The following is a 26,446-nucleotide window of genomic DNA, read 5'->3' as shown; positions in this document are numbered from 1 at the left end:
CCAATTCGAGGAATTCACCGTCAACATCGTCGCCGAAGCACTGACAGCCCTGTAGATGTATTCCTAGATACTTCTTTTTTCGCTTTTTTCTTTTTTCCCTCGGGAGTGTCGCGGCGATGCGTTCTGACCCAAAAACCAATAAAACGACACAAGCATCTCGTTATCCGCTAATGTACTTACGATTTACGATGTAATGAATGAAATAAAACGTCAATTATATTCGTCGCTTTATTCGAGTGTAATTTAATTATACCGCAAAGTGATCTGGAGTATTCGCACTTCCAGATAGCGGATAGGCGGCATCCCTGGGCGGCTATTACCGAAATATTTTTGCCTCCGCAATCGCCGCAATCGACGTAATGAGCGTTGCAAATTATTGGCGTTATCTGGAAAAATAAAAAATTTTAATTGTTAATTGGGCTTTTATAAACATTATTGTTACTCAAATATTAAAATAACGCACATTACGCTCAACACGGTTGCTTTTTATTTACGCAAACGACGCAATCTTTTACGTTCATTGCGTTGGATTACGTCGATTGCGGAGGCAAAAATATTTCGGTAATAGCCGCCCTGATCTATACCGCTTGTTGTAGTTCTCATCATTTCCGCTACGTGGCGACTCTTGTCATGCACCATCCGAAATATTAAACACTTGACAGAAAATAAAAACAGGGACAGCGAGGCATCGCAGACGGAGATTCCACTTTGTAATTTGAGGGTTCCACTTTGTCGAACATTTCCAAAAAAACAAAATTTTCGTCGTGTATTTTAATGAGTTCTAGTCAATTTTTCTATTTTAATTCGATATATCGAGTTTTACGTAAAAGAGAGTAATTCGAACATCAGATACGATAGCCTTACCATCACTACCAACTACCATCACCGTCACCCGCAATTTGATAATTTCATCTATCGAGCTTTCATTCACCAATTCACCATGTCTTCAATTATCAATGATGAGAGGGTAAGTCTACTCCGGTGTTATGTTATTCGTTATTCTATATATTCTCAGCAACTATAGCAGAAAAAGTTATCAATTCATCTAATTCCGTCAACTTCATTCATTACGTACCGTTTTCTGTTACAGGAATGGATCCAAAACGCTATAAAACGCTACGCAGAATGGGATAAATCACTGTATCTATGGAAAGCGTTTCAAGCAGACCAGTACGAGTCGCTGAAATCTTACGTTAGTCGTTCACTGTACGGAAATCCATCTCAAGAAGAACAGAATATAAGTGATATTTGGCGCGAATTTCCCGACAAACAACAAAAAAATATCGACGAGTTGAGCAGAAAATTCAATTACGAGAATGGTCGAGTTATCGTAGCTCGTACATATTTGTATCTTGATGATGATGAAATAGCTTGCGTTTTCAGACAGTTGAAATCCAACGATGAGGTTATTTTCATCGACGATATCGGACGTGTTTACAAATCGTGGACCCATTTCCTTAATACGAATCGATTACCGAATTGCCATTACGTAGCACCGGACGACGGAATGCATAAAAAAATCAAACAAACATTACTGGAGTATAAATCTCCAGCCGCTGGTATAGGTCATGTAGTACTTAAAGTAGCAGATATTGCAGCGGCAGGTACTTCGATTGTGGGAGTTGTGCTATTGACATTGGTTACAGCTCCTATTTTAGGCTTTATTATAGCCGTCGCTAGTACGGTGTACGCCATCGGAAGGAATATCGGTGTCTTAGTTGATCGTGGCGTACATGAAGAATCGATCGGTTTCAATAATGCTCAGTCGGCCTTGGCTTGGTTGACTATAGGAACATCTGTGATAACTGGAGCTTCATCTTTGGTTTTATCTCAGTCCGCTTTGATCGTTGAGAACGCTGGTAATTTCGCTAACGTAGCCAGAATAGTTTTACAAGGATTTAATTACGCAGCTTTGGCGTCAAATTTGTGTAATTTTAAAACCTACGCGTATTTTCTGCAGCTCAAAATCGAAAATGACGAGGAACTGACTGTGTTCGATTTGATTCAAGGGTGCGTCAGTATATTCTTGATATACGGAGCTGTTTCCAACACTAAACAAATGCATAATTATATCAATAGCTTGGAGACGGCACCCACAACACTTACAGGACGTTTGACTCGATCTGTTAAACAAAGTTTAAAAGAATTACAAATTCAATTGCATGATAATGAAGGCAACGCTGGTGTAAAAGAAGTAACCTTTTTGGAAGAGAACATACCCAGTTGGGGTAAGAATTTTGTGTTGAATGCTGGTCAACAATTCTTAGCGAAGCATACAAACATCGAACATATATATTACAAGTGCTTGGAAATTTTGAGTACTTGTTGCGATTTCCGGTACAAGAAAATTGACGACATTGTTTTCTTCTCCAATATGACTAACCATATTCAGAATCTGCTTATTTTAGTCTCCAATGGCTTGGTTTCGATTAAAGAACGATTACAGACATTTTTGAAACCGTATTTTTCGTGGGCGATCCCTGATTCACTGATTGAACAAATCGGTCATATGATTGGAAATACAACGACCGCTGTCAAGAACGTGAATGAAACGTTGATCGAAGACGAAGAACAACCATTTGCCGAAAATGAATCAAAATTGTACTACGAAATTATTTTCGAAACGGCCAAAAATCGTATACCTGAAACGACCAAATCCAATGACATCATCAGTGTGTTTAGTTATCAACTGCTATCTCTCGTTTGTGAAATAATGATCGAAGCCCACGATAACTACGAAGAATGGGTATCGAAAAATAAAGAAAAAATGGGCAAAACTGACGCCAGCAAACGATTCTCCAAATTAGGCATAAAAACGCCAAGTGATTTTGCCAACTTGAACTTCGTTCATATCATGAAAAATAAAAATACCACATCGGTAAATCGAAACATGGAAAATGAATTAACGCTCCAGAAAGTATCTACTCTGTATGAAAAACTACTCTTCAAAGTGACACCGAGGAGTACTCTCGTCGAACTTGGTGTTTTGGAAACGTGCCAATTCCTGAAAAGATCCATTATCGAATTTTTCCCGCCACTTGGTGAAAGATTCAAATCTGCTAAAGACATGTATGAACTCGGCGCACCGTTAGGGCACCACATCGCAATGAATTCGGTATTCTACGTACTGAATGTGAGATCGAATAATAGATCTTACGTGATGAATGACTCAACCTTTTTCGAACTAGCTGCGGACGGTTTACCTTTGGATAAAATATCTCGAGAACTTTCAGCAGAACTAAGTGACTGTAAACAAATATCTAAAACCAGTAACCAGCTTTCCGATGAAAATATTCGCTGCACTGTGTTATTTTTATGCGATAAATTCTACCGGAAAGTTGATTCCATGCTTCGTGTGACCGGTCAAGGCGAACGTGAAGAAAGAGTTAAAGATTGTTACCACTATCTGATGGGAAAATTCACCGCTTTGATTCAAAATATGGAAAAAGAACGCAAAAACGAGCTCTCTGATTGTTTCGAGTTTCAAAACGACGTTTATTTTGATCGAAGAAAGTTCGCAAGCGTTTTCAGAAAAGCATGCGAAGCGCAAAAACACGAAATGTTCGCTTCTGCGGTGGAGTATTTTACTCAAGAGGAAAACCTGCAACGCTTAGCTCAGCAATATATCACCGAGCGTAGAAATTTTGATAATTTTTTCGTCGAGGTGTGTACCGAAATTGATAAAGAAGATGGAGTGCAAATGTTTTCCATTGATGAAGGCAACTTTTCAAGTTTACGAGCTTACATGCAACGAGCTGCTTCCCTATTTGACTTGGATGAGAATCGAATGGAGCTCGTCAAATGGGAGAATGGAGTAGTGATTTTAGAATGTGGTGATAAAATTGTCGTATTTCGGAATGTTGATACGAAATCGATGATTGTAATGGAGCTCGATACATCTAATCAACTTAATTCGAATTATTTCCAGTGAAATGTACGTATCTAATACTGTTTCCTCAATTTAGTAGAGATTGACTATAAGCATTATAGAGCTTTATTTTGATGTGATTTTTTTCACCTTCGCACTTTCTAAAGTGATTGATATTTTTAGCACAATCAATCAATCATTTTGTTCATTGAACCGGTTTCATTTTTAATTATTAATATCGATTTTTTTTTGTTATTTTTTTATTATTATTAAGGTACCTATGCCTATTTCTACTTTTTATAAAATGATACTAATATCGACTTATTTATGTATATTTTTAATGTTGTCTTACGAATCGCGGTGTTTATTTATAGATAGCCAAGCTATACTATATACAATGAATGTTGCCCAAAGTGTATTATGAAAGTGTAAAATTTTGCAAAATGCATTGTCCAAAGGTACGAATTTTGTTTAAAAATGGTTTGCATTGTGTTCCAAGTTGCAACTTTTATCACGTTTAGATTTAGATATCACTACTTTGAACTTTCGATATCAATTGTACCTACTCATATTTATTTTTATCGAATATCATTACTTAGGTATTCACGATTGTTTTGTAGTTTTTAAAATGAAAATCTTTCTTTCTTAGTAAGTACATTTTTTTTACGTGTGTTTGAAAATAAAAATATTGAAAATTTCTTTCCAATTTGAAGGCGACAACAATTTTTAAAAACCGCGAGCTCTGAAACCCCATAACCAAAATTTCAGCTACTCGAGTGATTTTTCGAATTTAGGTGAATTTTTAAGAATTTAAAATTGGCCATTTTAAGGGACTTATATGCTCTTTTAAAAACTCGAATAAGTATTAATTATTGGGTGCCATTTATCGGCACGACAGATTAAATGATTTGAACGAACAAAAAAAAGTGTTTTGCACGACAGATGCTAACGTCCAAAACCACTTTTTTAACGACGGAAACAGTTCTCAACCATTGCACGACAACAAAAATTCAAGTGCACGCCAAAAAAATCAAGTGAGCGCCAGCGTATGCCCGACAAATTGAATGAAATGCATCGACGACTTTAGGAAATGAACGACGACATAATGATATGTAGAAGCGACGAATTTATTCACAAAACTAAAATTTCCAAAAACGATTTAGGTATGTTGGTTTCGAACCAATCTGAAGCCTCCCCCTCCAGTGCATTTTCCAATAAAAACTTCCTAAAGCTAAAAAAAATGAAATTCAGCACTTAAAAAGGCACATTGGGTACATATCTTAAAATTCTTTTTAAGCAGATTCAAATCCAAAATTTTCTCCAACGATCACTTTTTTTTTGAATTGGAAAATTAAAAAACAAGATGAGAGGCACTAGGAGTCCTGAAAGTAGCTTTTATTCACACTTGAGAATTTTTTTACAATTTTTGTTGGCTTCCGCTCCCTTTATAGTTGTTACTGTTTTTTTTTTTGAAAAAAAAAACAAAAAAAACGCTGAAATGTGTATATTCTATTTTCCGATAAAATTGAGACATATTCGGGGGGGGGGGATGGTAGCGCAAAAACTCGAAGCTTCAAAATAAGTTCAGCCATATTGTGCTACTTTGATATGAAATTATTTTGAATTTTGTTTAAAATTCCTATTTGATAATTAGGTACCTACCTTGTGAGTAAGAAATAGGATTAAAAACTGTTTTCGCTGCAATTTTTTTCAAATTTTTAAATCGTAGCTTTCGACTTAATTCTCATTGCAAAAAGTCAAACTTTCAGCTTGAAAATTTTATTTTGATTATTTTTAAAAATTTTAATCAGGTAAATGTTCACCAATTTCGAATCATAACCCTGCAAAAAGACTCTCTCTAACATTATTCACAAATCAGCCCCATTCATGTCCACTAATTCAAACGACAGATGAATAATTTGAGATGTCGGTCAATTGAAATTATTTCGTCGTGCATTCCCTTTTTCGAGGCGTGAATTTTCTATGCTTGTCTTTCGAGGTCTGTCGTTCAATGCTGTCGTTTTAATGACCAAAACTGTCGTTGAATCGCTGTCGTTCAAAAACACGATTTCGTCGTGGGATTTTTCTGTCGTGCAATCAAAGTTTTCCCTTAATTATTTATTTAAAATTATGAGTATTTAACTAATATCAACTCTCCTGATCGAATTTCATCATTTCTAGTCATGCTGGAACCTCCAGCGTAAAAATTTAGTTGTGACTTAATCTTGACCTATTTTATTCAACGAGTTTATTCACATTTGAGCTGATTTCCAAGAAGGACCCTCCAGTGCATTTTTTGATCAAAATACTTGAGAAAGAAATTCAATTTTTGTTCATAAAAAATTATTATCATTTTTTCACAGACGGCCAAATCTTGTCTAAAATTAACTTCAAACCCCCCCCCCTCATTCTTTAAATTCGAACTATCCTGAAGTCTCTAGCGTGATTTTCAATCTCTTCAGGAAATGCGGAAATTAATGTGACCCACTAAAAATCGAGTTGTGGCATATTCTCGAACTGTTTGGAAGATTTATCCACATTTGAGACATCTCGAAATGTATCTTACATACCTATCTAAAACCACCCTTCCCTCCTCGAAATCAGAATTTCGCAATTTAGAGCCGTTCTGCAGCCTCCAGACTCCAGAGTGATTTTGGATTCCTCCAGAAAGTTTAGAAATTAATTTAATATCGAGTTGTGGCTTATTTTCGACTTATTTAACCAATTTAAATTCACATTTAGAAGTCATAACTGATCATAAACCGTTATGTACCATATTTGGACCCCGTTCTAAACCTTGCGCTCGTTTAGAACGTTGGATCATTGACCTTTTGAGATATGGACTGCTAGCGGTAGCGGTACATAAGCCAGATCCAGTCCTGCCAGTTCAACCAATGTAGTCCAAGGGAGAACCAGGCAGGAGGGCAGTAGTATGAACAGGGTTGCGGAATGATAAAACAAAACGGTATCGGTACGTGGTATTGGTACCTATTTCAAATGTGGTGGCTAAAACGGTATTGGTTTTTCGGTTTTCATCAATTTCTACCTCAAAATTTCGGTTTTCGGTATCGGTTTTTCCAATTTTTGTGAATTTTATTTCGGTTTTCGGTTTCAGTATTGGTATTTTATCACTCAAAAATCAAGCTAATTACAGAACACTTTGGCTTAAAATTCAGAAATTGAGAGGGTAGTAGTATAAAAGTTGAAATGAGAATGAAATGAGAGGAAAATCAACAAAGAAAAGTGATCATTGAAATGAATAAACTCATTTTGTTTGATGTTGGAATTGTTTCATTTGCAGAAATATGCAAAAATGAGTACCAAAATACAGATTTTAAAATAATTTCGGTAAGTATTGGTTTTCGGTATTTTGTACCGATTTTGAAATTATATTGGTATTTTCTAAATCGGTTTTTCATTTGTCAACTTATTGGTATCGGTTTTCGGTTTTTTCAATTTTTTTCAAAAATTAGGCGGTTTTGCCGGTATTGGTTTTTTGGTATCGGTATCGTTCCGCAACCCTGAGTATGATTGTATGAAGACTGATTTATGACTTTATGAGGGTGAAAAACTAGCACAGCTCAGGGTAGAAAAATATAAAATTGGGTGGGGGAATGGTGCGCGCGTTCTTCTGCTATCATTGGTTAATAATTACGTCATGATAAGGGCTAATCCACTCCTAAAGATAAGGAATCACGGCGCGGATGGCGCGGATATTCGCATCAGGTTGTGTAATTATGTAATATTTTTCTCCCAGTAAGGAGGTATGAATATATTTCTCCCTCTACAAATTGAATGATGCTTTTCAACTTCCGCATCAGCTCTGCTATTTTTCTTAGTTCTGTCAGTAAAAATTATTCTCCATTTTTTAGTTTTTCATTCAGCGTTTCATTTTTTTTTTTTTTTTCGTTTTTAATGAAAACTGCAGTTGATTAAAGTGTAGCGTTTTTTTTTTTTAATCCGAAGAAGTATCCAGTTCGAAGAGAAACGTATGAAAAAAATCCCCCCCCCAAAAAAAGCCTCTTCCTTAGTTAAAGTAGGTATGGGATAAGTATAGAAAATTGAGAAACTTGGAAAATTGGTCTGGAAAACCTGGAAAAGTCAGGGAAAATGACTCGCCATAAATTGTGGACACCCTGTTCTAAAAAAAAAATGTCACTCAACTTTTTAAGTGAAAGAATGAACTTCTCGCATAAAAAGTATTATATTCAGGCTTGCATCAAAAAATCGCAAATATGCATCAAAACGTAAACAAGAAGAAAAATTAGTAGTTGAAATGACTGGAAAAAGAACAGTCGAAGCAATTACAGTTTTAGAGTCAAGTAGAAAGAAAAGAAAAGAGGAAAGCCCGAAAATTTGGATGACACGATTTAAATGCTAAAGAGAACATTGGTTTTGCACAATTCTTTGCTTTGTCCTTAGAGTATGTATGTATACTTCATACGTATATTTTATGTCGAATGGAAACTCCACCCCCCCCCCCCCGCAGTCGCGAAAAAAGGTGAAAAGTAGCGATTTTTGAATATCAAATTTTGGTAGTAAGTAGAAACTCTGAAATCGGATGGTTTTTATGGCATTTTTTGAAAATATGGAATTTCCAAAATTCATCTAGGTGATCCGGAAAAGCTTGAAACCACGTGCTGTCGAAATATATACCTACTTTCTGTGTTTGAAGTAAATTTCAGCTTTTCAAATTCGTCGGGTAAAATTTTGTTGAAACAACTTTCAAAAATTTTCTGGAAGATTCAGAAGATAGGTACCTTCTCAAAACTGCTATAAACTGTTTCCAATCGAGAGAGAGAGATCCAGGAAAATGCTTTCGAGGTAAATATTTTGACAAGTTTGATTTTCTCATGTTTCAAACCCAAATTTGATTTTTAAAAATTCATGAAAAATCGAAAAGTGCAATTCAGCGTCTGAAATTTTGACTAATGATTGTATTTTTAATTTTTTGCATACTGTTTTGATTTGCCTTTGTTCAACTGAAAAATTCTTGTGCCAGTTAGAATGCCTCGTTATAGTCATGCTAGGTAGGTATAGTAAGAAGTAGGTACCTACTGCAACTTTCTTACAGAATAAGCCTACTTATTAAATTTGAAAGTAGGCTTGGCAGGCTGGAAAATGAAAAGAGTTAAACTGACTATAAATGAAAAAAATTTGCACTGAAACTGAAAGTTAAAAAATCAAAATCAAAACTGAAATTTTGATGGATTAGTAAATTGACATATTTGTGATTGTCAGGGGTGCTAACCTTCGGTTTCACTCCAATTTTTTTGTTGACATTTTTCGGTTTTGATTTCGGTTTCGGTTTTGAAATTCAAAATTTCGGTTTCAGTTTGGGTTTCGGTTTTACTCACAAAAATTCCGGTTTTGGTTTCGGTTTTCGGTTTTTTTGGGTTTCACATATTTTTTAAAAAAATTTCTTCCCAACCCAAACAGCAACAACCAAGGACCCAATTTGTTAGGTTCAGTTCATTATATTTATCAATTTCCCTGGATTTCGACTTTCGAGTCTCAAAAGTCAAAAATTAGAAAAAATCTCCCCAAAAAAATTTAAAAACCGAAAAAAACCCAACAGAAAACCTTAAAAAACCTTAAAAAAACCCAAACTGAAAACCGAAAAAAACCGAAATAAATTATATCGGTTTAGGTTTCGGTTTCACTCACGCTGCTTCATTATTTTTGTTCTGGTTTTTTACGGTTTTTAAAAAACCTATGAAATTTCGGTTTTTGTTTTCAGTTTGGGTTTGAAAATGGCTAAAATTATGGATCTTGTTTGAGTTTGGGTTTGGGTTTTCGGTTTTTTGCGGTTACGGTTAGCACCCCTGTTTTCAAGAAGGTCCTATCGACAAAAAACTGGTTTTGAGAAAAACGCATTTTTATATTTCAGTGTTTTGCCATTTTGGTTTAAGGTGGTTCTTTACACTTTGAGGGTAGTATATTCAAGATGTCAAGGCAGAGTGTATACGATTTTTAATTTCGTATTTTTTCTAAAACGGATGCATTAAACTGTTGGAAATTTATGTAGTGCATGTGATTACGATTGAGAAAGTGAATTAAATTATTAAGAAACACTCAAATGGCTTTAAAGGAAAAATATTAAGCTCATTGTGAAATTATCATGCACACGGACACTCGCTACGGTTTTAAGGATTTCTCAGGATGTACTCGATGGAATTTGATGAATTTTGGATATGTTGTACAAAAATGCCCACTTTACATCGAGACAAAGCCCTTTTTTTCGAATTTTCATTTTTTCAATGACTAATTTTGGAAATTATGAAGTCGCGAAAAGATGTAACGAATTTGGGGTCTCAAACTCAAAATTTTGAAAAAAGGGCTTTGTCTTGATGTAAAGTGGGCATTTTTGTACAACATATCCAAAATTCATCAAATTCCATCGAGTACATCCTGAGAAATCCTTAAAACCGTAGCGAGTGTCCGTGTGCATGATAATTTCACAATGAGCTTAATATTCTTCTTTTAAAGCCATTTGAGTGTTTCTTAATAATTTAATTCACTTTCTCAATCGTAATTACATGCACTACATAAATTTCCTACAGTTTACTGCATCCGTTTTAGAAAAAATACGAAATTAAAAATCGTATACACTCTGCCTTGACATCTTGAATATACTACCCTCAAAGTGTAAAGAACCACCTTAAAATGATATAGCGAGCTCCGTTTTTTTTTTTGTTGAATAGAAGCATCTTTCCACTATTTATTTCCTGCGTAGTAATTTTTTTTCCACCACCAACATTTCCATGGGAGGGCTTTACAAAAGAGACCTCGATAGGACCTTCTTGCGGTTATTCACCTAAAAATCGATTTTATTCCTTCTCAAACCCACCAAAAACATGAAATAGTAACTCTTGAGTAGTAATTTTCAACGCAGAATTCAAAGTTTGAGTCAATTTTGCCCCTCGACCCAGGGGGGGTGGTACCAAATGAAAATTTGGGGAAAATGTGAAAAAATCGAGTATAGTGTCAAAATCTTGATACTTTGAGTTAAAAACCACGATTTTTGACATCGATATTACACTAAATGGATACACAGCGTGTAGAGAGGCGGGTGGGAAATGCAGTGCTCGCGAAGTTCACAGGGGAAAGGTGAGGTTATTGAGGCGCATCCGTTCGACGCAAGTGATACCCATCGAAACGTTTTGCAAGGGGGAAGAGGCGATCAACTTCAAATTTACGCGGATCTACGCGGCCACCAAATTTGAATTCAAAATCAAAATTGACCAATCAGATACCATGCGCAGAAAAAAAACGCATCAATAACTAGATAAGCCAATAAGCTATCGTTGTTGTTCTTGGCGGCGGGGTAAATGGACTTGCTGGGTATCCATTTAGTGTAATATCGATGATTTTTGAGTCAATTTCCCTCGTAGCCCCCCAGGGGGGTGGTACCAAATGAAAATTTGGGGAAAATGTGAAAAAATCGAGTAGGGGACCCTGCCCTATGATGGCGCAGTTCCTAAGACGGCGCAATTCAAATTTCTGGCATCTAGCAGCGCTGATGTAAAAACCAACTGCACCCTGTCTTTGTGCTTCACATTCTTGACTTTTTACTGTAGTCATATCCGCTTGAACAATTACCTTGCGTTCTTGAAAACGTATTTTTCTTTTCTTGCTTAAAAATTCGATCATTTCGAATTTTTGGTGGAAGCTTTTTCAAATTGGTTTCATTTCTAAAAGTGACTAAAAGTATCTTATAATGTGCGAAATTTCATCTACTTTCTAATGCGCTACTCAGTTTTTTCATTAGAGTTCATGTTCATTCATAAATTGACTGAAATTTGGATTTGTATAACCAGTCCTATGATGGCGCAGCCGCAAAAGCAGGCGCTTTTCAGCAACAAAAACGGGTAGATTTAGGTGAATCCTGTAGTAGTGTATATAGTGTGCCTAATCTTACATATTTCTGTTCAAAATATTTCATAAAAAGGTATTATTGCGAAAATATTGAAAAAAGTGGGATTGTCAGCCAAATCACTAAAAAAACTTCTAACAGCCTCAAACAAAAAAATTGGGGGTAAATTAGAGATCCTAATACATTTTAAAATAATAATTTCAATCGAATTCAAACGATATAGTTACAGTTTTACATTTTAATTGAATTTGCGCCGTCTTAGGAATGGTTTTGCGCCGTTGGCACATTTGAACTGATTCACAGTTCATTTGATTGAGACAAGAGATTGAAACCAAAAGTTTTACGTTTCTGGTGGTAAGTAGTAGATAGTCTGAGGGACCTTCCATCAAATTTTTGTCCATTTTGGTTGGATACTTTAGGAGCACCAAGCTTCAGAAAAAAAATTGCGCCATCTTAGGGCCGGATCCCCTATAGTGTCGAAATCTTGATACTTTGGGTTAAAAACAACGATTTTCGAGTCAATTTCCCTCGTAGCCCCCCAGGGGGGGTGGTACAAAATAGAAATGCGAAAAAATCGAGTATTCGCCAAAGAAAGCATTCTAGACGGCGCTAGTGTAGGGCTCGCGAAAAGTAGCAAAAACATAAACATTGATAACGAAAATGGTGAAGATCACAAAACACCATTGTTTTATATGTAATTTTTCGTGTAAAAAATGTAATTTTTTCGGTTGTTCGGAAGTTCGGGTAAAGTTTTAGGTATATCAATTTAAAGAGAATGAAATTCTCTATCGATTGATGTGAAATTTATATCATTTCGCGTAAAAATAACGATTTTCTGACCATTTCTATTTACGCTTTTTTCATACTACATATGTCAACTTCAAACTGTAATTACTCAAAATTTAGAGTGGACACCTAGGTATTTTAGTATCGCAAAATGTTCGTTATTTTATCCTCTTCAAAATGAGTGTTTACCGAAAGCTCTACGTGCAACCGTTCAAAAGTTCGAGAAGTTTAAAGTTGCGAAAACAAGCTGAATGCGGTAAGTATTGAACTTCAAACTAAAATTACTCGAAATTTTGATCGAACACATAGGTATTTTATTATTGCAAAATGTTCGTTATTTTATTCTCTACAAAATGGTTCTTCACCCAAAGCTCTAGCTTTTACCGTTCAAAAGCTCTCGTAGTTTAAAGTTGCGGAAAGTGGTCGAATTGTGTTAATTTCTGTTATCAGTAACTTGTGTTGATCAGTAACCACTTTCCGCAACTTTAAACTACGAGAGCTTTTGAACGGTAAAAGCTAGAGCTTTGGGTGAAGAACCATTTTGTAGAGGATAAAATAACGAACATTTTGCAATAGTGAAATACCTATGTGTTCGATCAAAATTTCGAGTAATTTTAGTTTGAAGTTCAATACTTACCGCATTCAGCTTGTTTTCGCAACTTTAAACTTCTCAAACTTTTGAACGGTTGCACGTAGAGCTTTCGGTAAACACTCATTTTGAAGAGGATAAAATAACGAACATTTTGCGATACTAAAATACCTAGGTGTCCACTCTAAATTTTGAGTAATTATAGTTTAAAGTTGACATATGTAGTATGAAAAAAGCGTAAATAGAAATGGTCAGAAAATCGTTATTTTTACGCGAAATGATATAAATGTCACATCAATCGATAGAGCATTTCATTCTCTTTAAATTGATATACCTAAAACTTTACCCGAACTTCCGAACAGCCGAAAAAATTACATTTTTTACACGAAAAATTACATATAAAACAATGGCGTTTGATCATCTTCACCATTTACGATGTTTCCGAGGTTATCCGCCAGATAGCGTATCTTTGCTTTGACGAGCGAATAGTGTCGAAATCTTGGTACATGTAGTGCACTGCTACATAGACGGAACCTGGCAACCAGCAACTAGCAACTCCGCGACAGTGGAACGAAAATGATAAGAAGTTGCTCGGTTATTGGCTGGAACTAGCAACCAAATCAAAATTTTTTGATTTGGTTGCCAAGTTGCCAGTTGCTGGTTGCTAGTTGCTGCTTATGTAGATGTCGACTTAGGCTGAAAACCCGATTTTCGAGTCAATTTTGTCCCTCGGCTTCCGGGGGGAGGGGTGTGGTACCTAATCAAAATTTAGGATAAAAGTGAAAAAATTGAGTACTTTAATGTAACATCTTTAATACTGTAGGGCAGAAGTTTCTTCCGCCAGCATTCCCCAAAACGACAAATATGAAAAATTATGCATTTTAGTGTATGTAAAACAACTGCGATCGATTTACCTGCGGAAACCTGCGAAAATCTGTATCATCTCATACTTTAGCCATGCATGTGTGAGTGCGCACTCGATTTTTTCACTGTTTTCCCCAAATTTCGATAAGGTACCACCCCCTTCCTCCCTGGCGTGCAAAGGACAAAATTGGCTCGAAAATCGGGTATTCAGCACAAATGTACCAAGATTTCGACACTATACTCGATTTTTTCGCATTTTTATTTGATACCACCCCCCCTGGGGGGCTACGAGGTAAATTGACTCAAAAATCGTTGTTTTTAACCCAAAGTATCAAGATTTCGACACTACACTCGATTTTTTCACATTTTCCCCAAATTTTCATTTGGTACCACCCCCCCTTGGGGTCGAGGGGCAAAATTGACTCAAAATTTGAATTCTGCGTTGAAAATTACTACTCAAGAGTGCCTTCTGGTATAGTTGTGATCAACCATTTCGGAGAAGAAGATAATGCGCGCATTTTCCAGTTGCGTTTCCTAGCCAACTTCATATAGCTGCTGTTTGTGAACAACACCACATGGAGCGCTGCGGTTTGCACCATCTTGTGTAGAAAACGTCAGAGATTCAAATTTCATGAACTCCTCAAAAAGGTCCTATCGGTCGATAGGACCTTCTTGAAAAGCACCATTCAATTAAGGCTTTTATATTCGTGTTCAGCGAAATCGGAATCATGTCACACAAGTTGAATCTTTTTTTTGACGTTTTCCATTACCCTCTTTGAGGAGGTGCCGGAGGCTGTGGATGGGGTCTAATCAAAAATTTGACGTTATACATATTTGTGTTCAGCATCACCAAATACATATAGTTCTAAGTACGTATATGCCCCAGATTTTTTTTTGAAATTTTTTCCCAAAGGTGGAGGGGGTGCTTTCCCTATATTAAAAAACCCCATCTCGAATATTGAATTGTTCCAAAAAAACATCAAAAGGTACACCCATGGAATTTATTCAGAGGGTAATTTTTGAATTGGTTTTTGGAGTTCGCATGGCCTCTAAACCATGGAAAGGCAAACCAATGGTTTCTGCTTTCAGGCTCTCCATTCATATTGATTTTTTGGGGGCCTGCATGGCCTCTAAATGACAAAATTTCAATACCTTTTTCAAATATCTCAAAAATCATGACCAAATTTGGGGGCTTAAAGTTCTTCAAAAAACGCTCCAAAGTCAAAATAGGTACATTTTCATCCAAAGTTTTCAATTCATCATGAAATTTTAACCAATTTTGAATTAATAGGTGTAAGGCTTTATTTCAAAAATCCCGAGTAATTATGTATGACCATGCATTTTAGTCTCGAAATTCTTCAAAAATGCTCAAAATCTATTTTCGTCTAAATATTTTTATTCATCCGGAAATTTCACCCTCAGGAGATTTTTCAAAAATCCTAAAAATCATGATCAATTTTTGGGCTAAGGATTCTACAAAACTGCTCAAAAAAAAAATAGAAATTTTAGATCTTCTTGTGAAATTTCAACCCATATGTTTACGAGTCACATGATTCCTTTTTCAAAAATCCCAAATATATCATGACCCAATTTAGGAGCTCATGCAAAATTCTTCAAAAAATTTCTTCTCAGTGTTGTAATTTCTCGTGAAGTTTTAACCTTGAAATTCTTCAAAACCGCTGCAAAAAATTTTGATGAAAAATGTTGATTTTCTAGTGAATTTTTAATCCATTTTGATAAGTCACATATCGATACCCTTTTCGAAAAGTCCAAAAAAATCACCCAATTTTATTGGCTTCGAAATATACATATTTATTAAAATACGTAATTTTCTTCTTTGAAGCATTTGCAATTCTTGCCAAATTCTAACCTATTTTGACAGGTTGCAAGATCATTCTTGAATAATTCGTTGCTCTATTAGGAAAAGGTCGTAACTACATGAAAGTTGATTTCTCAGAAAACGCATTTTAATTTTTAAAGAGCATTCTATCAAGTACACTTGATAGTTTTAGATGAGGTAAGAGAACATTTGGTTATTGCAATCATTTTCCTGCTAATTTTCAAAATAAACATCCTGGTAGCACTGATTTTTCATTTTTTTATTTGAGGAACTCTGAACTGAAAAAAGTAAAATTCAACAAAGGAACTTTCACCTTAAGTCAAGCTTTTTTCATCAAAAGCCCATAAGAGATACACAGGAACGATATCCTTAAGGTGATGAGGTTGATTTTCTGCAATTTGTCAGTGAAATGACGTGAAATTATTTGTTTATAATGACTTTTCTTACCAACAAATTACAAAAATCAAAAGAAATAGGTTCAATCTGAGAAACAATATCATTTAGAACCTTTTCATTGTAACGGTTTTGAAAACGTGTATTTAAAACCATTTGTTTTCGGCTATTACAAGAACAAAAAACATCGAAATTCAATTTCAAGTGTTGCATCATGTAGAGGACAAAATTCTCTTTCCAATGATACCACTATCTCATTTTTTATAAAAATTGTAGTTACGACCTTTTCCTAATAAAGCAACGAATTCTTCATCATTCATTATTCTAATTGAGGTCAAAGGGGGGGGGGGGCTTAAAACAGAACGTTTTTGGTAATTTCTATAAAAAGCTGAAATTTTTCTTGAAACATCAGCAAAAAATGTGACTTCTTTGTCGATTTTATTACAATAAAGCAAGACTTTTTTTGGCAGGTTTATTGGCATATTTGATCAATTCTGTCTTTATCGTCACCACTTGTAAGAAATTCAGTCAAGATCTGCCAAATAAAAGAATCAAATATATTCATCATAATTTATTTATTCAATTTATAACGAATAATAATACAATAGACTATTTAAGAAAATATCACAATTTGGACGGATAAGTAATGTATCTAGTTAACAACTGCAGGTATCTATAATGAACAACTTGATCTAAAAATCAACTTTAAAAAAAATAATAAAACAATAAACCGAAAAATTATACAAGTAATAAGTATAATATTAATAATACGATATATTAATAAGAAGTATTAAAAATAGTCTATCAATTACAATAACACATACATAATGAGCATTCCACGCTTCAGTTATAAGAAATTGAAAAAAAATACTCGGTTTTTTTACTCGAGAAAAAAAATTGTAAGTAAGTCATGATTGATTATATTATTTATCGTATTTCTAGAAAAAATGCCTAATATAATAAGTAAATACTCGTATTTTCATAAGTCTGAAGTTAGATACAATAATTATTATCTTTTCATAACAACATACTCCTCATTTCTTTCTTCATACAGTGTCACCTTATTCAATACCCTAAACAATGAAAAACTAAATACTGTGTAATTCTGAAAAATTAACGACTTCTTTGAGACGTCGATGTGAAAATTGCACTCCTGTAGGTACATTATTTTTGCAGATACGAAAAATTAAATTTTTCTTCTCTTACTATAGAAAAAAATTACACAATTGACTCGCAATTTTTCAAAGTGAATTATCAACAAAACAGATAATACGTTCAAAAGCGCAAAAATAATAACGAAAAAAAATGACAAAATTCAGTGGCACGTGAAAGATGGCCGAAGGAGGGGGGGAAAGGCTTGGAATGTTTGATATAGGGTTTGGGGCCGAATTAAACTTCAAAAATGGGAACTCGATACGGTGATAAGCTCTGGCCAGATTTCTTCAAAGAAATTAGGCTTCTAAATGACGAGTTAATCGATTGTAGAAATCCAAAAGGCTGAGAGAATGGAGGGGGAGTAAACTGAAGCCTTATTAGTCTCCTTCTAACGCGACGCTGGAAATTATCATCAAAATAGGTAACGATTTAACAAATTAATACTATAAAAAAAAAATTTCATTCGAGAAAAAAATAAAAGCTCAACTCGATAAAATCTTAGAAAAAAAAATTACCCTGTTAATATTTTTGTAAAATAATAACAAAAAAATAAACGATAAGTAAGTTTAAAAAAAAACATCATCTAACTTGATGGTAAAATTTTTAGGATTTTGATTTTACAGTCAATTAAGTACACGACAAGTCTACCAGGAATGGAAACATAAAGGAAGAATAGGAATGTACAAAAGGCAATTTCGAAGATGAAGAAAAGCTAGGAACATGTTAGTATAAATCTGTGATTGTTTTGGTCCCTTAAATATGTACGTATGTAGTTAATTAAGCTCGACTTTGGTTCAAGTTGGAATGATTAAAATAATATTTTTTAGTCTTCGAATAAAAATAGTGAACGATTGGAGAGAGAAACACGAAGGGAGGGTAGATTGGAAATTGGAATGCTAATCCAGGGGAGAATGATTGGATGTGATCAAATTTGGACGTTCCTTGAATCCAATTTGACCTGATCAAATCAGATTTGGTCAGATCAAAATTCTGATCCGATTAGATGCTCAGTCCTGATCAAATCCAGTAGGAAAGATCTGATTGGATCTAATCAGATCTAAACAGGCCTGATCAGACCCAATAAAAAAGACCAGATACATCCAAAAATTCTCCCTTGAGGAGAAAAATGATTTTTTATAAACCAAGAAGGGAAAAAAGAATACAAAAATGCGTAAAATAATACAATAAAACAACCTAACGTCTTTAAACGCCTCATTGATGTGATCGATATAGTGGAAGTGCGACAGTTTTTTTCTTCGGTGCTAAATATAACACGTGTGAATCTGTGCCATAGGCACCTCTAATTGCTAATCGATACCTTTTTCTCTCATATACGACGAGAAGACCGGACAAAAAGCTCTTTTATCGATACGAGGCTTGCAGCGAAGATATTCCTCGATGTATTGGCACGGGCATAGAGCAGTTGACAGATGACGAGCATCGACCGGATTACCTCTTTCTTCATCTACGGTCCAATCGAGACGACGACGCAGGAAATCTTTACTCCAACGTTGAATATATCTCGTAAAAAGCTGCTCACCACGTTCCTAATAATTCAATTCATTAATAAGGTATTAAATCACAGCTTGGGTTATTAAATGCATCCAGTAGAGCGTGCATAATAACTCTGTACTTACTTGTTTACGAGAAATACGAACTGCATTCGCGCCTTGTATAACGATATCTTGATTATCGATATCTAATCGTTCTTGAAACTGGCGTTTGGTTTTTTCGTCATTTTTCGATAAAGATTTGCTCACCGTACGTCCGGCTGCTTCTTCGGCTTCGATAATATCTTGTAGTTTTTTCTACATCGATATGAAAAGGGAGGGGGGAAAACACGTGAAATGAGAGCGATTAAATTCCATATTATTGATTATAGGTTTATCGTCTAAACTCACCACACAATCGGTCGTATCGAAATATATGAAACATAAGTTCACTTTGTGGCAGGAAATCTTTCCACGGTCGTCTAATCCTAGGATGATTTTATGACGCATTAGATGCCGGTTGACTTGAGCTATGCAACGTTCAAGATTACGATTCAACTGCACAACAAAAATACCTCTTAGTTAATTATCGAGTCAGACGTGTGATTTCGTAAACGATCGAATAGATTCGAATCATCACGTACTTTGATTTTGATCCACATGCATAAGAAAATGGCCGCTGAATTCATCATTAACCAAAGTACTCCCAGGCTGAACAACGTCAGACCTTGAACGCCGGACAATATCAAGCCGAATAGTACTAAAAATGCGGTAAATATCCATAAAATGAGTACTCTTTTGTAGCACACGTTGTACAACGTGAATCTCAAGTCGTTGGTCAACATTTCCATTATATGAACGTAGTCTTCAACGGTAAGCTGCGAAAATACAACGCGAATTAGTTAGTATTGCAACCGAGTACCTATATAATAATCGTTTTGAATGGATAATTAGCAAATTACCGTTAAACCTTGAGCCATTAGCTCTTCCGGTACGAGCTCGGGACGAAATTTAGCAGGAGTTATCCAAGGGAAATTTGTATTGACTGGTAACAACGTTACAATGATATCGCCATTTACTGAAACATTTCCAATAAAGTGTGTAAAATCGTTGAGATTTGTATATCGATGAATTTTACTAAAAATATGTCACGTACCAAAGCCTTGTCTAATGGTGTTATGCGAAGAAACCCCGTTAGAAGTTTCGTTCAAATCGACATTTCGCATCGGAGAATTTTGAACTGAAATAGAATCGAGATTCTGTTGTTCAGCTAAACGAATATCTTTAACTTTAATATGGACGGATTCGGTGGGTAAAACGGCGCTGGTAGTTTGTTCATTTCGTTTGTGAAATTCAGCGGTGGTTGTTCGATTATTGGTATCGGATTTACCGCTGTCTTCTTTACCATCGACGTTGTTACCGTTCGATTTGGTTTCATCTTCGAATTTGACCCATTTTTTCTTCGTGTTGGTGTTCGTTAGCTTTATCTCGACTTCGGGCGTCAAATCTGAATTCACCGTTTCCACTGTGGCCATGGTAAGGCTGCGAATGAACAATTTAGGATCATTATTTTGATTTAAAACTCAGATGAGGTTCCAATTTTCATCTTTCGATGTACTATATTGAATAACTCGGTCTACGAATTGGGATACTGATAAAATATATGTACGAAGAGTATAATTATGTATATGCAAGCAAAACTCACTCTTCTATGCTAATATTTGTATGTTTACGTTTGCAAAATGTAAACAATCATTACATATTCAACGATATAGGCATTACATTATGGAAAATAGAATGTAATAACGAGTATTATACTTACAAATTATATCATACTTTGTTTTCTTCAATTATATTTGGTAACTGGTTGGTAAATGGTAAGATATGAACGCGATGCAATTACTTACATCGTAAATTAACGCCTAGGGCCGTGACCCTTCAAGATTACTAAATTACAAAAGGTAACCAACCAGGTAACAACCAATCAGCGGACAGGTAAAGGGTTACCTGAATGGATACTTTGTTTTGATTGGTTGAATAATGAATCATCGCGAACGACATGCATTTCATTCATTTTTAGGCGAATTTCTACTATTTTTTTTGATGTGACTATTTTAATTTCTGCAATTCGTTACCTTAATGCCAAATCCGAGTATGTCCATCCAAAAAAACAACGTCGTTTTGCGTCACTGATAAGGCTCTGGGAAGCCCTGAATTGAAAAATTTGCATCGGAGTACAGCTAAAATGCACCACCGAAGAAACACGAAGCTGACCGATGTTCAATCAGAACTCAACGAACCCTTCCGAGCATATCCGAGCCTTATCAGTGATGCGTAAAATCGTCCTTTTTTTGTATGGACATACTCGGATTCGGCATTAAGGTAACGAATTCTGCTTGGAATTAATTATTTGATTATTTTGTTGGTTATCAATTTTGGATTTGGAGCACATTTTTATTTTTATCAAAAAGCTCCTCCCATCATTCTGTTTATAATCTTTTGAAATACCTATCAATGCATTTTTCATTTTTTTTAAGATTGTGGATCTCAGTGGAAAAGATTTGATCTGATCTAGTGATCCGATCTGAATTCTGAATAGATGTAATCGGATGTGGCCAGATCGAATCAGAGCTGTGGAATGTCCGGATTTGATCAGATCTAATCACTAATCAGGTCTCGATCCTATTGGATCTGATCCGATTCACAGATTATCCAAAATCCAATCAAAACTTCGATCTAATGAGGTCTGATCAATGATCTGATCTGCTCAAATCGAATTGGATCCTGCCAGGGAATTTCTGGATCAGATGTAATTGATTGGTTTCCAAGCCCCCAGGCCCCATGGATAGTGAACACAATTGGTAAAATAGACCTTGTGCCCCTGTGTAAGTATTTGACATTAAAATCATTGAAAAATGAAAAGTAAAAATTGCCAAATAGGTACCTACTGAGGAAATTCTCATGAAAGTTACTGAAAAGTGAAAATGCATAAAAACAGTGCTGTAAAAACGCATCAGGCTGGAGTAAAAACACTCAAAATACATATTAAAATCGAAAATGACTATGAAAATTGAAAATGACCAAAAAGTAATGAAATACCTGGAAAAATGGTTAAAAAAGAATGAAAAAAATACAAAATGCTAAAATCATATTATTAAGATGATGTAAAAACACCCCGAAAACGCATGAAAAGTTGTCGAAAACCTGTTAGGCTGTTAAAATGATGTAAAAATACCCCCAAAAAATGATAAAATCATTGCAAATTAGGGTATCAAAAGAAAAAAAAATGAAATTCCAGTCAAATTTGTCAAAAATGCATTTTTGGTTCCCTGGAACTCTGGAAGTTTCCCTGAACACATTTTTCCAATCCCCCAGCTCTGTTATCTCAAATTCACAAATATGGGCAAAAGTTCTGTTTTCAGGAAAATTTTCAAAAAAAATCCTACTTTTTTAATCAAAATTGTCAAGAACAATCTTAAACCTGATTATACCTACTAATTATACTGATTATCGTCGGAATAGTCAAAATGACAACTAGGTACCTGTTTTTTTTTTCATCTAAATCACCAAAAAGCAGGGCTTCAAACCCGAACGTTTTCGGGTACGGGTATCGGGTACGGGTATGAAAATTTTAAACGTTCGGGTACAGGTACGGGTTCGGGTATTTTAGGTGAAATACCCGAACTGTACCCGATCTATCGGGTATTTGGGTTCAAAATAGTCTCTATCGGGTACGGGTACAGGTTCGGGTATTCCTCATTTCATTTTTCGGGTACGGGTACGGGTTCGGGTACAGAAATTGTTGGATTTTCGTTCGGGTATTCGGGTATTCGGGTACGGGTACGGGTACGGGTTTGAAGCCCTGCCAAAAAGTCTTGTGGGTTTTTTTGACAAGATTGTAACGTTTATTTTTGCACAGAACTTTCAAAAAGCCTTATTTCTTTTGTGTCAAAAAAAATTATCTTTGTTGAAATTGCAAACAAGAATTTGTCAAAATACAAAAAAGCCTATTTTTTTTTGTAAAAACTGTAGAAAATTTTAAAATTGCAATTTTTTAAAATCAAAGTGTTGTCAAAACGAAAATACTTGGACTTTTTAAAATCAAAATTGTAGAAAAACAACCTTTTTTTTGCTCTAAACTTCCAAAAACTCTTACTTTTTGCCGCCAAAAATCTTTTTTCTGAGTCAAAATTGCCAAAAAATTTTAGCCAAATTTTTGTAAAAAATGATTGCAATTGCGGTAGGCTCAACTTTGGATAAAAAGGTCGGGGGTCAAAAATTTTGATACTTCTCGACGTTTTGAGCTCAAACTAGGTTCTATTAGGACCTAGAATTGACCCCCGCAGTTTGAAGGGTCAAAGTTGAAAATTACGGAAAAGTCATTTTTTTGGAGGGGCATAATATGACCCCAAATAGATGAAAAGGGTCCAAAATCATACCATTGATCAGTACTCTCATTGTGATCAACATATCCGAATTCCAGCTTCCTAGGTCATCTCCACCCTGATTAAGGTGGGAAAACCACATTTGACCCTAATTTTAGACCCCCTCACCCCTAAAATGGATCCAGAAGGTCCAAATTTTCAGCATACAATAGGAGGGTGTCCCATGAGTGATTATTGCAGGTTTCAACCTTCCAACTCTATTTGACCTCTCTCCAGGGTCAAAAGGTGGATTTTTGGTCCATTTATGTGTTTTTCAACTTTTCAGACAGCCTACAGCCCCTCTAAATTGACCTAGGGGTCCAAATTCTCACAGTACAATGGGAGGATGTACCCAAAGTGCCTTTTGCATGTTTCAACCTTCCAACCCCATTTTTACAGAAAGGTCATTTTTTTGGAGAAGCATAATATGACCCCAAACATATGAAAATGGTCCAAAATCATACCATTGGTCAGTACATCTATTGTGATCAACATATGCAAATTTCAGCTTCCTAGGTCATCCCCACCCCGATTAAGGTGGGAAAAACCACATTTGACCCCAATTTTTGACCCCCTCACCCCCAAAATTGATCTAAAAGGTCCAAATTTTTAACATACAATGGGAGGGTGACCCATGAGTGATTATTGCAGGTTTCAATCTTCCAACTCTATTTGACCTCTCTCCAGGGTCAAAAGGTGGATTTTTAGTCTATTTTATGTGTTTTTCAATTTTTCAGACAGCCTATAGCCCCTCCAAATTGACCTAGAGGGTCCAAATTCTCACAGTACAATGGGAGGATGTACCCGAAGTGCCTTTTGCATGTTTCAACCGTCCAACCCTATTTTTACAGAAAGATCACTTTTTTCGAGGGGCATAATATGACCCCAAATAGACGAAAAGGGTCCAAAATCATACCATTAATCAGTACATCCATTGTGATCAACATATCCAAATTTCAGCTTCCTATAGGTCATCCCCACCCCAATTAAGGAGGGAAAAAGCACATTTGGCTCCAGTTTTTGACCCCCTCACCCCTACAATTGATCTAGAAGGTCCAAATACCAATGATCTGATCTGCTCAAGTCGAATTGGATCCTGCCAGGGAATTTCTGGATCAGATTTAATGTATTTGGTTCCCAGGCCCCCATGGATAGTGAGCACAATTGGTAAAATAGACCTTGTGCCCCTGTGTAAGTACATATTTGACATTAAAATCATTGAAAAGTAAAAATTAGCAAATAGGTACCTACTGAGGGAATTCCCATGAAAGTTATACTGAAAATGCACAAAAAAAGTGCTGTAAAAACGCATCAGACTGGAGTAAAAACACTCAAAATACATATTAAAATCAAAAAATGACTATGAAAATGACCAAAAAGTAATGAAATTCCGGGAAAAGGTTAAAAAAGAACGAAAAAAATACAAATGCTCAAAACACATTTAGATGATGTAAAAATACTTCGGAAACGGATGAAAAATTGTCGAAAACCTGTTAAAATTATGTAAAAATACCCCCCCAAAAAAATAATAAAATCATTGAAAATTATCATCAGAAAAAAAATGAAATTCCAGTATAAGTCAAAAATGCATTTTTGGCTTCCTGGAACTCTGGAAGTTCCCCTAAACACATTTTTCCATTCCACCAACTCTGTTATCTCAAATTCACAAGTATAGGCAAAAGTTCTGTTTTTAGGCAAATTTTCAACAAAAAAATCTTACTTTTTTAATCAAAATTGTCAAGAAGAGTCCTAAATCTGATTCTACCTACTGAATTACTTACTGATTATCGTCGGAATTATCAGAATGACTGCCTGGTTCTTTTCCTTCTAAATCGCCAAAAAGTCTCGTTTTTTTTTTTTTTTTTTTTTTGATAAAATTGTAGCTTTTATTTTTGGACAGATTTATCAAAAAGCCTTATTTCTTTTGTTTTCAAAAAAAATTATCTTTGTTGAAAATTGAAATTACAAACAAGAATTTGTCAAACGCAAAAAAAACTATTTTTTTAATAAAAACTGCAAAAAATTTTAAAATTGTCATTTTTTAAAATCAAAATTAAACAAACTTTTTTTGCTTTGAATTTCCAAAAACTCTTGCTTTTTGCCGCCAAAAATCTTTCTTCTGCGTCAAAATTGCCAAAAAGTATCGTTTTTTGCAACCAGTGCAAAAAAACCTTTGTTTTGGTAAAAATTTTCAAAAGTCTTGCTTTTTTGTCACCAAAAAATCTGCTTCTTGAACCAAAATTACCAAAAAAATAAAAATCAGTTTTCTCTCAAAATTATTAAAAATTTTTACTTTTTTTCTATCAAAATTTGTCGAAAAATCCTACTTTTTATTTGCATATTGTTGATCTAGCACTTTTGTTAAAATCGTGAAACATGCCTACTTTTAAATCAAATTTTCCAGAAAGTTTTTTTTCGAAAAAATTAAAAATTTTAGAAGAAATTTTTGGTCAAAAAACTAAAATTTCCAAAAAGCCTTATTTTTGGTCAAAATTGCGATGAAATCAATTTCTTATCAAAATAGGTACCAATCAGAGTCCTACTTTATTTTGTAAAAATTGCAAAAAAAACCTACAATTTTTCCAAAATTTTACAAACAGGATCCATTTTTGGTCGAAATTTCCAAAAAAGACTATGTTTCTATCAAAATTGCCAAGAAGTCTTGTTTTTTGCCAAAAAAATTGTAAAAAAAAAACTTCATTACCTATTCGTCAAAGTTGACCTATTTTTTTCTTGTCATAATTTTTCTAGAAGTCATACCTTTTGTTTGGCCAAATATTGCAAAAAAATGAATCCTGCTTCTGTATAGGTATCACAATTGCAGGGAAGACTCGATCGTTTTATGCCCAAATTGCATACAAATTTTGTTTTGTTGCTAAAATTTCTAAAAATTCGTATGTTTGGAAATTATTTTTCGGGAACAATTCGTTCAGAGAAGGGCCGAGAACTCGTTCGGGTACACATCAGTTTCCGAAATGATCCTTTCTAGGCTTTTTTTCGTGTGAGCCTTATTCATCCTTAGATCCATCACGATTATTTTCTACGTTGTAATTGATTAAAAAAATTATCAACTTGAAATCGATAAGCATCTACAGAATCAAGCTTCGTAGCCTCATCAGCTTCTATACATTTATCGAGTTGAAGTCGCATCGATTTGTTGA

The 26,446-nt window shown here is 34.9% G+C and overlaps 2 protein-coding genes across 3 annotated transcripts; one reads left to right on the top strand and one right to left on the bottom strand.

The window, feature by feature from the left end:
* The first annotated feature begins 659 nt into the window (after positions 1 to 659).
* LOC135838452 (uncharacterized) lies at positions 660 to 4,516 on the top strand. Its single transcript, XM_065354092.1, has 2 exons — positions 660 to 967; positions 1,091 to 4,516. The coding sequence occupies exons 1-2, from the start codon at positions 941 to 943 to the stop codon at positions 3,929 to 3,931; spliced, it is 2,868 nt and encodes a 955-aa protein (XP_065210164.1). The 5' UTR covers positions 660 to 940; the 3' UTR covers positions 3,932 to 4,516.
* A 12,256-nt stretch (positions 4,517 to 16,772) lies between these two features.
* On the bottom strand, positions 16,773 to 20,835 carry LOC135838437 (uncharacterized). 2 transcript variants are annotated; one of them, XM_065354071.1, is made up of 7 exons: positions 20,684 to 20,835; positions 20,018 to 20,403; positions 19,824 to 19,939; positions 19,506 to 19,739; positions 19,273 to 19,419; positions 19,009 to 19,179; positions 16,773 to 18,918 (listed from the first exon to the last, which is right to left on the bottom strand). In XM_065354071.1, the coding sequence occupies exons 2-7, from the start codon at positions 20,394 to 20,396 to the stop codon at positions 18,679 to 18,681; spliced, it is 1,287 nt and encodes a 428-aa protein (XP_065210143.1). In that variant the 5' UTR covers positions 20,397 to 20,403; positions 20,684 to 20,835; the 3' UTR covers positions 16,773 to 18,678. The 2 variants fall into 2 exon arrangements, with proteins under 2 accessions (XP_065210143.1, XP_065210151.1); XM_065354079.1 differs by having other exon boundaries at positions 20,698 to 20,814.
* Positions 20,836 to 26,446: the final 5,611 nt, after the last annotated feature.

This window comes from Planococcus citri, chromosome 1, assembly GCF_950023065.1.
Source record: "Planococcus citri chromosome 1, ihPlaCitr1.1, whole genome shotgun sequence".
Lineage (NCBI taxonomy): Eukaryota > Metazoa > Arthropoda > Insecta > Hemiptera > Pseudococcidae > Planococcus > Planococcus citri.
The sequence above is the reverse complement of the archived record's forward strand: the minus strand, read 5'-3'. Positions and strand labels throughout refer to the sequence as shown.